Source organism: Petromyzon marinus, chromosome 15 (genome assembly GCF_048934315.1).
Source record: "Petromyzon marinus isolate PM22_M1 ecotype Great Lakes invasive population chromosome 15, UKy_Petmar_22M1.pri1.0, whole genome shotgun sequence".
Classification (NCBI taxonomy): Eukaryota; Metazoa; Chordata; class Hyperoartia; order Petromyzontiformes; family Petromyzontidae; genus Petromyzon; species Petromyzon marinus.
This window is the reverse complement of record NC_133681.1, coordinates 78,865-91,984: the sequence shown is the minus strand read 5'-3', so window position 1 is coordinate 91,984 and position 13,120 is coordinate 78,865. Positions and strand designations below refer to the sequence as shown.

The following is a 13,120-nucleotide window of genomic DNA, read 5'->3' as shown; positions in this document are numbered from 1 at the left end:
TCGCCGGATTTGAAGAACAGCGTGCTAACCATGACACTCCCGAGGAGTGGAAAAACATCACCCACCTCTCTCGGTGACTTTAAGTAATGCCATTGGGGGGAAAAAGGCTGATATTAATCAGCTGCTATGCTCATTGATCAACAATTTGGCACAGTAGGGGGCATAGGTGGTGCATCTGTCAGTCTTCCCATTAAGTCAACCCATAATACCTGGATCTGTCCCGTGACCTGACAGCGAGGCCTTCGACACTTCACGTGGCCTCAAAGTGCACCAAGCCTCGCAAAAGTGCTGTGGTGACGTAACCACCATTTGGTGGCGAATGGCGGCTATCGTTGCTGTTTGTGTGCATCTCCCTGTACATACTGGTTTCGTCCTCATTAGGATTAGGACTCATCACCACAGTGCAGTCATCAATCCACCTGTTATATTTGTTTATAGCCTGAGCACATGTTCCTATTGCGAAAGTGTTCTCACCTTTTGCAGGAAGTCAACGTGTGGACTTCAGAGATGGGCTGTGTGTTGAGCATTTCTTACTTCGAGCTTTGGCCTTGAGCTACTGTGGGCAATGGCAGAGTTTGAATTACTCTTGAAGTTGCCCGTTAAGCCTCCCACTGCATCTGCACCAGATGGGAATTCCTATGGCACAGCCATGGAAATTTTCTCGAACTACCTGGTCAAAAAAACATGTCAAATAATGTGGGAGCCAGAGTGCATCCCTATGGTACTCCAAGGTGAATGACTCTGACTGCCAGCCAGGCAGCTCTACGCAGGCCTGCTCACCATTACAAAGATCCTTTGTCATTGTGGGAAAAGGATGAGGGATCCGGAAGACATGAGGAATAACACCAAGTACGAGCATCTTAATGGCATCGTAGGCCTTGACCAGGTCAATAAAGCGGATATGTAGGTGGTGAGAGCCAGAAAACCATACTTGGATTACAAGCATTTGTCAAACCTTGCGTGTTCCATGGAGATGCAGTCGTGTCACGTGCACGTGGTTCTGTGAGGCGGGTGTGAGTGGGGCACGTGCACGTGTCCCTGCGCAGGCGATGAGGTGCTGGAGTGGAACGGGCGGCTCTTGCGGGGAGCCTCATTCGAGGAGGTCTACAATATCATCCTGCAATCCAAGCCGTCTCCACAGGTGGAACTGCTGGTAGCACGACCACTCAGGTGGGCAGCATGCGTGTACTCGCATACGAACTCACGCATGTACTCGCACGTCCACTCACGAGTGTACGAGTACACATACACGCACACGTGTACTCACACGCTTACAATCACACATGTACTCAGTCTCACGTCCTCACACTCATATTAGCACGGTTGGCTATTTACGGTGCGAAAGAAGTTCAACATACATATTCACTCGTACTTACTCTTTGGTTTTTTGGGTAAAGTCACATATAAATAAGAGATAATAAAATAACATAATAGCGTACGCCGTTTCGGTTGCAACACAAGCAGTCATCATCAGGTACAGAAGAGCTAAATTTATGAGAGAAAGGAAACACATAACCCCAGATGTATATACAGACACCCAAGTAGGGGGGAACTAACACAGATACAACAGGGGACACAGAGAGAGACGCATACCAAACAAACAGGGTTTAGCAAAATTTGGAAACCATATAAAGCAACACAGACGGTCGGTAAAAACACAATTAACGCATAGTCTGGTTGATTACGCTATTTCAAAGATTGCTAAATTGTATCTGTGTTAGTTCCCCCCTACTTGGGTGTCTGTATATACATTTGGGGTTATGTGTTTCCTCTCTCTCGTAAATTTAGCTCTTCTGTACCTGATGATGACTGCTTGTGTTGCAACCGAAACGGCGTACGCTATTATGTCATTTTATTATCTCTTATTTATACGTGACTTTACCGAAAAAAAAACAAAGAGTAATTCCTGCAGTCACGAAAGCTTCGAATCAAGTCCCCACTCGTACTTACTCAAAATCTCACGTACTGGCACACGTAGTTGCAGTCACACACGTATTGACACTCAGACGAACTTGGATGTACTTCCAATCGTATTCATAGCCACACAGTTCATATCACTTCGGGTCTAGCTCTCTGATACATACAGTAACACAGGCATTACTCCCATCTCAACGCCCTCTTTTTATCATTGGCAGCATAGAACAGCCGCTTTGTAGGGCCCTCTTATGTGCGAGACCCGCCGGGAAAAGTTTCCCCTGTGGCCACCTTCCCGGGGTTCCGTGCGTGCGATCACCGAGCACGCCATAGTTTCTCTACTCGCCATCCGTGCGTCGGGACGCACGCCCACGCTCACGGCCTTCGTCGTGGGCCCACGCATTTGCTCGCACACACGCTCGCATGCATATGTGAGCCGTGAGACTCCAGCGGGCGCGTCGCTCGTGTGCATAACCGCTGCCTTGGCCCCTGCCGGTACCGTTACAGAGACGCTTCGAAGATCCCCGAGGTCACCCAGGTGCAGCTCGAGTCCAGTGAGTGGAATTCTGTACAGCCGCCATCGTCACTTGCATGTGCCTCATGCTGACGAGTCTGCGCTCCTGTTATTGGTGCCGTGTGCTGACGTGACGTAATGTCTTATGTGCTGATGCTTCTGGTGCCACTGTTGGTGTTGCTGTTGAGTGCTGGCGGAAGATGATGTCTTCTACTGCTGCTGTTCCAGGCTCCAGCTCTTTCGAGTCGAGCAAGATGGATCAGCTCTCCACCTCCGTTACGTCTCTCACCAGCTCGGGTCTGCTCAGGGATGCCCCGCAGATCTTGCCAGGACGTCTGTCTGTGGGTGGATGCACGCTCACTTACCTTACTCACACATGCTCGCCTAACTCGCACGCTCCCTCGCGCTCGCTTCACTCAATGCTCACACTGCATTGCTTACCTCGCTCACCCTCCCTAGCATGCTTCACACCAGCGTGGCAGCAAAATTTCATTTTTATTTTATGCTGGTGTTGTCTCCAAGATTTTGCTCTAGCTGAGTTACACATTCGTAATATGGAATTAAAAAAAGTATATTTTTTACATTTAATTTAAATATATACTTTGTCACTCACATTGTGTGTTTTTTTTGTTGCCCATGCCTTGTTTGCATTGCTCATGCTGCGCACGTGCGTTTTTGTGTTGCTCACGCCGCATGTCCTTGTCTTGAGTGTCACCCTCTTTGTTGTTGCGGCTGCTGCTGCTGTGTCCCGGCGGCTCCCAGCCTCGAGTCGTGGGCAGGCGGTGGCTCGGGCCGCAGCTGCAGGTACAGTAACGGCCCGGCAGCCCCGCTCGCTTGTGCCGTGAGCGTACAGCCCAGAGCACCGCATGCCCCTGAGCACCGTACAGTAAACTCGTGCGTGCCACCACGGCCAGGAGGAGGCTGCCCGGAGGACATGTGACATGGAGGGCTCATCGAACCACCTCACTCTCGGTCTCACTGGAACTGGTCGCCAGGATGATGTGTGGGGCAGTGCTCTTTCCGATGTGGCATAGACGAATCTCAGGGTCGTGCTGCCTCCTCTTCATCAGACTCTTGAGTCCCAGCGAATGGAAGTAGACAGTAGAGACCCTCTATCTTGGTGTGTCTGTTTCTGTCTAACCCTGTCTCTCCAACCCTGTCTCTCACTTTGTCTCTCTATCCCTATCTCTACAACCCGTTTTCTCCATCCCGGTCTGTCTGACTCTATCTCTCCGACCATGTCTCATCAACTCTTTCTTTCCTAATCAGTTGATTTTTGAACATCGCCTTGCCAGGCACACTGGGGAAAAGCTTGTGGTCCTACACAGACGCCATATTCTGTCCGTCTGCTACAGCAGATGTAGGGAATTTAAGTAGGACCTACTTCTCTGCTTTATTGCCCTGGTCAAGGCCTATGATACCATCGATAGGCCAGGGCTCTGGCTTATTCTTCGTTTTTTCGGAGTCCCTGACCCAAGTACAGCCGCACGGCCAGGAGTCAGAGCCATTTCCTCTTCACTTTGAGGTGTGATGGGGTTGTCATCTGGCTTCTACATTGTTAAACATATTTTTTGCCCACGTCGTTTAATAATCTTTCCATGGCTGTACCAGAGGAATTTCCATCTGGTACAGATACAATGGAAGGCTGATCAATGCCCGAGTGTGATCAAGTGATGGCTCCCTATTGGTAAACCATGTTATGTATGCTGATGATCTGGTAATTGCTGCTCCCTCTGAGAAAGAGATGGAGACTCTGCTGCTGAACCTGGAATATGCCACTAAAAGTTGGGACCTTACCATCAGCCCCATAAAAACAAAGCACCTGCCTGGGTATTTTGTGTCATCAAAAACTCCAACCTCTCAACCCCCCATGAATATTGAGGCAGTTGTGGATAGAGGGGAAGAGTTCCCATTCCATGACCAATTCTTTTTTGGCAGCTGAGGTCTCTGAATGAGTCAAGCAGCAATATCTTGTCATCGGCTGTGTAACACTGTGTGGAAGCTACCTGCCTATCATTCCACACGAAGCTCCGGGTCTTTTAGGCCACAGTTATGACCTCCATTCTCGATGCTTGCGAAACGTGGACTCCTTAAAAGGGACACCTGCGCTGGTTTGAAACATTCAGGCCAGCCTGCCTACGATCCATCCTAGGTGTAACCAGACTAGATTAAGTATATGAGGAGCTCACATATCCTTCAAAGATCTGGACGTAGTCCCATCAGTGAGCTGTTTTGGCAGGCGAGGCTGCGTTGTCTGGGTCACGTATACCGCATGCCCAGTCACCGAATGCCCAAGCAGCTTCTGTTTGGCTGGATAGATGGGGCTAAATGGTGTGGCACGGGCTATAGAAGAGATAGGCTGATGTGGTACAAGAGGATGCAGAGCCGAGTGGACTTATTGATGACTGGTACCAGCTGTGTCAGGGTTGACCTCTTTCGAGGAGGCTCTTGAAGGACTGACAGAGGAGCGATGCTCACAACAATGAGCGGAGCACTGGGTGGCTAAAATGCAGCAAGTTGGCACAGTAGGGAGCAAAGGTGATATATCCGCTGGTCATGTTAGTTAACCCATGGCACTTGGGTCTGTCCCGTGATGTATCAGTGGGCTTCACGTGGCCTTAAAGTGCACTTAGCCTGGCACAAGTGCTGTGGTGACATCACCGCCACTTAGTGGCGAACGGTGGCTGTTGTGTTATTGTGTGGTTGCCGATGTGTGTGTGCTACTGGGTGTATGATGGTGAGGCTGCGGTGCCTCAAATATTGGAGGAGGAAGTCGCCCCCTGTGAGTGGCTGGCTGAGGTGCCATCTGTGGAGGAAGTACTGAAGGTGATCCAGAGTCTGAGACCAGGAAAGGCTCCGGGCAGAGATGATCTCCCAAGCGAAATGCTGAGGGAGGGTGGTGTTTGTGCACAGACTACCCTACATGACATCATAAGAACAGTCTGGACCACTGGACGGGTTCCGCAGGATCGGAAGGATGCCCTGGTGGTCCCCATATTTTAGAAGGGGGACCGCACAGACTGTAACAACTACAGGGGCATCTCACTCCTCAGTGTGCCGGGAAAGGTCCTGGCAAGGATTATTCAACATCGCCTTGCTAGGCACGCTGAGGAGAGGCTTGCGGAGCCCCAATGCAGTTTCAGGAAAGGGTGGTCCGGCACAGATGCCATATTTTCTGTCCGTCTGCTACAGCAGAGGTGTAGGGAATTCTAATAAGACCTACATCTCTGCTTTATTGACCTGGTCAAGGCCTATGATACCATCAGTAGGCCTGGGCTCTGGGTTGTTCTTCGTGCTTTCGGAGTCCCTGACCCTCTGCTCACGATCATTAAGGACTCATATTCTTGGTTCTTTCGGTAAAGTCACGTAGAAGGGAAACAATAAAATAATACAAACGTAAAACATTAAAATTATCACGACGTTTCGACTGCAACACAAGCAATCATCATCAGGTGTGAAAACTACAGCAATACTTTTTTTGAAAAAAGTGGCGTTTTTTTAACGTTAGCACCACGGAAAGCGATTTGGCAGTTCAGATGGACGAGTCCAGCTATGTTCGGAAAAGAGGAGGGGGGAGACGAAAATAATGGATGCGGTCTGAAAGCCACCGTAAGCGTGAACAAGCCAGAATCCATCTTGTCGGTTGAAATTGTCTCTGTATATGTGGATAGCCTCATGAATGAATCTCTCATGGTAGCTAGATGGCTTGCAGAGAATCTCTGTCTTGGAGAAGTTAATGTCATGTGAGCCTACTGAATTATAACAGTAATCTGCCATGGCCGAGGTGTTGGTCCTACCATGTTTTAGGTCTGCTTTGTGTTCACGGATGCGGTCCGAGACATGTCGTTTGGTTTCTCCAATGTAACTACTACCACAGAGGCATCTTAGTTTGTAGACGCCAGGGTACTGTATGTCCGGAATCACATCTTTTACAGACGGAACCAGATCACGGATTTTATGTAATGTGTTGAATCGGACCTGGATCTTGTGTTCATTCAAGATTTTGGAGATCTTTTTTGTGATTCCCGCAATGTAGGGTAAAGTGATGATTTTGAATGGCTCCTCAAGAGGGTCCTTCTTCATGGTTGGAGTGATAGCTTTGCGGATTGTGTAGTCGGAGTAACCATTAGCCTAACAAACACAGAGACAATTTCAACCGAGAAGATGGATTCTGGCTTAGCAATCATTGGAAGGATTTGATAAACCATTTCGGGTCTTAATTAATTGTTCACGCTTACGGTGGCTTTCAGACCGCATCCATTATTTTCGTCTCCCCCCTCCTCTTTTTCGAACATAGATGGACTCGTCCACCTGAATAACTGCCAAATCGCTCTCCGTGGTGCTAATGTTAAAAAAACCGCCACTTTTTCAATTTTTTTCTTGCTGTGGTTTTCACACCTGATGATGATTCCTTGTGTTGCAGTCGAAACGTCGTGAGAATTTTAATGTTTAATATTTTTATTATTTTATTGTTTTCCTTCTACGTGACTTTACCGAAAGAACCAAGAATATGAATCCCTGCAGTCACAAAAGCTTTAAATCAAAATCATTAAGGACCTTCATGATGGTGAGCGGGCCCGGGTAAAACTACGTGGCCGGGAGTCAGAGCCATTCCCTGTATACCTTGGGGTGCGACAGGTATGTCCTCTGGCTCCCACATTATTTAACATCTATCTTGACCACGTAGTTCGTGAAGCCTTCAATAGGTACCGGAGGAATTTCCATTTGGTACAGATACAATGGGAGGCTGATCGATGCCCAGGTATGGTCAAGGGATGGCTCCCTAATGCTCAACCATGTTATGTATGCCGATGATTTGGTAATTGCTGCTCACTCAGAGGAGGAGTTGGAGGTGCTGCTGCTGAAACTGCAGCTTTCTACCAAGAGGTGGGGCCTTACCATCAGCCCCACCAAAACTAAGCACCTGCCTGGGTATTTTGTACCATTGGACACTCCACCCCCACAACTCCCAAATGGTGATAGGGCAGTTGTGGAGAGAGTGGAGAGTTTCCCATACCTTGGCAGTGTGCTCATGAACGGCTCCGGTTTAACAACAGAGGTCTCAATCTGAATCAGTCGAGCGGCATTATCTTTTCATCGGTTGCGTAACGCTGTGTGGAAGCTACCTGGTCTATCACTCCGCACGAAGCTCCAGGTCTTCTCGGCCACGGTCATTCCCTTCTCTACGCTTGCGAAACGTGGACCCCCCTAATGGAACATCTTCGCCAATTATAAACATTTAGGCTGGCCTGCCTACGATCCATCCTGGGTTTAACTAGGCTGGATTGTGTGAGGAGCTCACAAATCCTTGAAAGATGTAGACAAAGTCCCATCGGTGAGCTCCTCCGGCAGGCAAGGCTGTGTTGGCTGGGTCATGTAGCCCGTGTGCCCAGCCACCGCATGCCTAAACAGCTTTTGTTCGGCCAGATCGAGGGGGCTAAACGGGCGCGGCACGGGCTAGAGAAGAGATGGAGTGATGTGGTACAGGAGGACGTGGAGCTGAGTGGACTTGCAGATGACTGGTACCAGCGGTGTCAAGATCGGCCTCTGCGGAGGAGGCTCGTGAAGGACGCTAATGGGCAGTTGGAGGCAGTCGCCCTCCAACGACAACGGAGGGCGGAGGAGCGACGCTTACAGCAACGAGCGGAGCGCCGGGTGGCTAAAGCACAGCCAGTTGGCACAGTAGGGGGCACAGATGGTGTATCAGCCAGTCGTCTCAGTCAGTCGACCTGTGGCATCTGGGTCTGCCCCGTGACCTGCCAGCGGGCGTTCGACACTTCACGTGGCCTCAAGATGCACATGGCCTGGCACAAGCGTCGTGGTGACGTCACCGCCACTTAGTGGCGAATGGCGGTTGTCGTGTTGTTGTATGATGGTGGTTGTTTATACTGCTGGGTGCATGTACAGGTAAAGCTGTGGTACGACAAACCGGGTGAGCAGCTCATCGTCACGGTGCTGGGGGCAGCCGACCTCCCGGCTCGCGATGATGGGCGACCACGCAATCCTTACGTCAAGCTCTACTTTCTACCCGACCGCAGGTAGGCACGCGCGGGACCTGCAGGTTAAACAGCATCTACACGCAGCCGCATTTAAAGGCGTCGTACATAAGCAGTGGGTATATTTATGTTTCGATTTCAAGCTTTCGTGACTGCAAGGATTAATCTTCTTTGGTTCTTTTGGTAAAGTCACGTAGAATGAGAATAAAATAATAAAATTCTCACGACGTTTCGGCCACAACGTCGTCCCGACAGTTCTGTTCTTTCATCTGAAGAAGGCTACTTGTGTTGTGGCCGAAACGTCGTGATAATTTTATTGACTTATTTTATTTTATTATTTTATTCTCATTCTACGTGACTTTACCGAAAGAACCAAAGAAGATATATTTATGTTATAAATAGAAAGAGGCTGTCAGCCATAGGCAGAGGAGTAGAGTGAGGTCTGGAGTCCAGAGTTTAAGCAGTGGCAGGCAGTCGACAGCACGGATTCCTGGGGTAAAGGAGTTTGAGAATACGGTTGCATCAGAGGGGAATGAGCGGCCTCCCACTGGGCGGAAATTGACTGGGGACAAGAGACCTTTGTGTTCCCAGAGCAGAGAGGGTGGAGGGGAGTAGAGTCAGACGAGAGGGGAGAGGTGGGCAGGAGCGAGGTGTGAGTTCGTCTCTTCCTTTAATTGAGCGTGCACAGATCCTACTGGCACGTGCACACACAAACCGCGCGTGTGTTCTGCTGGTGCGTGCGTCGCCGTATGGTAGCGACAAGAGCAAGCGGCGAACAAAGACGCTTCGCAAGACGCTGGAGCCGCACTGGGGCCAGACGTTCGTGTTTTGCCCCGTGCGCCGCAGCGAGTTCCGTGAGCGGATGCTGGAGATGACGCTGTGGGACCAGGCACGCATCCACGACGAGGACAGCGACTTCCTGGGGGAGGTGGGTGTGGTGGCGTGTTTGTGCGCACGCGTGTATGCGTGTGTGTACGCATTCAGGTGTGGGGAGCGGTAGTGCAGCTGACACAGCATGTTGCGCTACAAACCCAACAGAGACCAGAGTTCGATTTTCGCTCACAGCTTACACGAGTGGTGATTATCCGATTGGGTTCTGGGCATCCCCTAGGTCGACTCAGCCTCAAATTAGTACCTGGTGTGGCGTTAAGCCATCAGCAGTGGGGAGACAAAGGCAGTCGGGCTTTCTGCTGGCCACCCATCCCCTTGTGTGCCATGCCAGTCTTCAGAGGTGCTTCTGAACTGCACTTGCCCCAAAATTATGTTTATACTGTATGGGCCATCTTTCACTTTGGACATATCTGTGCATCTGAATACATGTGTGTGCATCTGAATACATGTGTGTACGCCCACCTGCATAATTAGATATGAATGGTGTAGTGCAAGTGAGTGATGGAAACTCCACAATCCTATAGCAAGGCGAGTCTGTCCATACGACAACCGCCGTTGACATCCCCCATGGTGCTTGTTGGACTGGTGCGCTGTTTGTTGGCGAGGGACGCGATGGCTCCGCTCCACCATGAGTTCGAGCTTCAAGTGGATTTTACTCAAGTGAGCGGGATGAGTCTGATTTGCGAGACTCACCTGGGTCAAGCTCGTGAGGTCGGTCAGGGAGGGTGGCGGTTCCCCGGTGGGTGAGCCGGGCCAGCGGTGCGTGAGCGCACGCGATCGCTCGTGCCGCTTTTGCCGCTCGTGCCGCTGCAGATCCTGATCGAGCTGGAGACGGCATTGCTGGACGATGAGCCGCACTGGTACAAGCTGCAGACGCACGACCTCTCCTCGCTGGCGCTGCCTGCCCAGTCACCGTACCTGCCACGGCGCCCGCAGGCCGACCGCCGACTTACGCGTGAGGCAGCGTGTGGAGACGCGTTGACACCCGGACACCCGAACACACACACATACTTCGTGCACACACACGCAAACTATTTGTGTGGACTGTGTGTCATGCGTATGTGTACCTATGTGTATATGGATGGTGCGGTGACGCAGCACTTAGCACGCTTCACTACAAACCCGGCGACCCGATTCAATTCCCGCTCACGGTCAACAACAGTGATGATTATCTGAATCGGTTCAGGGCCTTCCCTAGGTCGATTAAGCCTCAAATGAGTACCTGATGTGGTGAGTAAACATCGCCACTGGGGAGAGAAAGGTGGTTGGGCGTGGTGCTGGCAAACCACCCCCTAATGTGCAGTGCTGGCCTTCAGAAGTGCATGCTGACAGCACTTGCCCCAACAGTCCGTTAAGGTATTACGATGTATTTTTTTCTTTGTCTTTGTGTGTGTATATCACTGGAATGCAAAGGACACGTGGGGAGCAGTAGCAGAGTGGTTAGCGCACTGCGCTACGAACTCGGTGGCCCGAGTTCGATTTCTGCTTATGGCCAACATTAGTAACAATTATCTGAACCGCTCCTTGGTATTCCCCACGTGGACTCTGCCTTAAATGAGTACCTGGTATTTGGTATTGTATGTCATCATCAGTACTCGGGAGACAAAGGTGGCTGGGTGTAGTGCTGGCCACCTCGAGTGCCCTGTTGGCCTTCATAGGAGCTCGCTGACAGCACTTGTCCCAGCAGTCTGTTCAGACTATAGGGGGGATCTTTGTCTTTGTGCATGACATGCACAGGGTCTCCGCGGATCGGTGAGAAGGAGGGGTCAGACTACGAGACGGACGATGGCATTGGAGCCGTGAGTCCAGGTGAGAGGCCTTTTGCTTCGGTTCCAGGGCCCGGCTCGTGTCTCCTTTCGGCCGCGTCTCCACGTGGCCGTCGCTCGCACACCCTCGCGTGTGTTTCACCTCGGAGATAACGTTACCCTTGAACTCGTATGACCTCGTGTGGTTGTGTGTGACCTCGTGTGGTTTGCGTGGCAGTGACGCGCCACCGTAGCCGCGAAAGGCGTGGTGTGGCCCTGGTGGTGCCGGGGCCGCCCAGGCACCGGGGAGGGTCTCGCTCTCGCTCCGCGTCGCCGCACCACCCCGACAAACGCAGCCGCTCGCGCTCGCAGTCGCCGCATCCCCACAGCACCAGGTGCTACACCGCACACCGCCCAGCACGGACCCGCGCAGAGCAGTGCATGGAGCGCCACATGTCGCACCACATGGGACACCACACACAGTACACTGCACACTACACAGGGGACTGGGTAACATACTGAGCTTTCCTATGTTCGCATAATGTACCAAGAGCACACTGGCTGCTTACTCGTGTGTGTTTTACCTGTGTGTGTGTGTGTGTGTATCCACGTGTGGGGAGCGGTAGTGTAGCCGTTACCTCCCTATGCTACGAACCCAGTGGCCTGAGTTCGATTTCTGCTCATAGCCAACACAAGTGAAGATTTATTGAACCAGTTCTAGGCCTCCCCCTTCTGACTCAGCCTCAAATGAGTACCTGGTGTGATGTGTAAACATCGCCGCTCGGGAAAAATAAAGGTGGCCGGGCATGATGCTGACCACCCCACCCCCTCCTGCAACTCCGATTAGCACGGTTGGCTACGTACAGTGTGAAAAAAGTTCATCATGCATACATCCTTATGTGTTGGAGTGCTCGTAAGTGTACTTGCCCGAATAATCTCTGTGGGCAACATTGGGAATCTTTGTGTTGGTTCCCTGTCTTGGGCAGTGGTGTGGACCAGGAAGGCTGTAGCCGACATTCCCGGTCACCGCGACGACCACAGGATGGGCCGGCGAGAGGAGAGTGCTGTAGAGGCCTTGCAGAGCAGTACTCTCCTGAACCCGACCGGTACTCACCAGCGCGCCCTGCACACCGCATACCACACCCTCACCATACACTCACCTTAGACCAGCTCCATACACCACACCCCATGTATGACACACGACATACTCTGCATACACCGCAAACTGCACACACTCCGTTCACCATCACACAACGTAAACCTCACACTACACATGCACACACTAAACGCTCTACACACGATGCAGGTGTGTGGGGTATATGAGGTGTGGGGACGACGTGTGTGGTGGTGCTGCTGCTGGGTTGGTGTGCAGTGCAGTATGATCTCCCGTGTCCTGGGAGGGCGCGCTCACTCGCTCGCTATCGCTCACCATCTCGCTCTCATTCGCTCTCACTCGCTCTTCCTCACTCTCTCACTCACTTTTACTCACTCTCTCACTTTCACTGTCATTTTCACTCGCTCTCCCACGCCACTTACCGTCCTTTATGAACTATTCAAACCATGATGTAGGTGGTTGTGGGAGTGTGTGTTGTTGTGTGGGTGTGTGGCTTTGTGTGTAGCTGTGCGAGTGTGTGGCTATGTGTAGCTGTGAGTTTGTGGCTGTGTGAGTGGGAGCTATGCGTTGAGCGACTGCTGTGCAGTGGATGTGGGAGTGCTTGACCCGGTGCCTGTGTGTGCAGTCGCTTCACCACCTTGCCCAGGGCCAAGCCGGGCCACGGGGCAACCGCATGGGGCGAGGGGGGGCACAGGTAACGCTGGGAGATGCTGGTGACCGTAGAGAGCATGGGCGATGTGCACGGGTAACCCCGGGGGGTATGGTAATGCCAGGCACCCGGTCCTCTCCATCTGTTTTCACACTCGCTTCATGCTTTATTTGTTTACGCATTTGTTTCAGCCAGCTGTACACTCCGCGTGTTGAGTTATTTTGTTCGGGTGATTTACATTTCTTTGTGCAAGCCTTGCATGACTGTTTTGTTGGAGTAAAGTTTATTTGAAATGTA

General features: G+C 51.4%; 1 protein-coding gene across 14 annotated transcripts in view; it reads left to right on the top strand.

Annotated features, from left to right (window-relative positions):
• Nucleotides 1-13,120, top strand: part of LOC116942524 (regulating synaptic membrane exocytosis protein 2-like) — a 55,718-nt gene that overhangs the window by 26,782 nt on the left and 15,816 nt on the right. For 9 of the 14 annotated variants that reach the window (XM_032954525.2, XM_032954521.2, XM_032954520.2 and 6 more), the window contains 11 exons: nucleotides 1,047-1,170; nucleotides 2,422-2,468; nucleotides 2,657-2,769; nucleotides 3,191-3,232; nucleotides 8,336-8,466; nucleotides 9,181-9,352; nucleotides 10,129-10,270; nucleotides 11,053-11,124; nucleotides 11,299-11,455; nucleotides 12,047-12,166; nucleotides 12,800-12,868. In XM_032954525.2, coding sequence (XP_032810416.2) covers nucleotides 1,047-1,170; nucleotides 2,422-2,468; nucleotides 2,657-2,769; nucleotides 3,191-3,232; nucleotides 8,336-8,466; nucleotides 9,181-9,352; nucleotides 10,129-10,270; nucleotides 11,053-11,124; nucleotides 11,299-11,455; nucleotides 12,047-12,166; nucleotides 12,800-12,868 — 1,189 coding nt within the window. The remainder of the gene's footprint in view (nucleotides 1-1,046; nucleotides 1,171-2,421; nucleotides 2,469-2,656; nucleotides 2,770-3,190; nucleotides 3,233-8,335; nucleotides 8,467-9,180; nucleotides 9,353-10,128; nucleotides 10,271-11,052; nucleotides 11,125-11,298; nucleotides 11,456-12,046; nucleotides 12,167-12,799; nucleotides 12,869-13,120) is intronic. The other 5 variants (XM_032954527.2, XM_076067150.1, XM_032954529.2 and 2 more) reach the window with 2 other exon arrangements.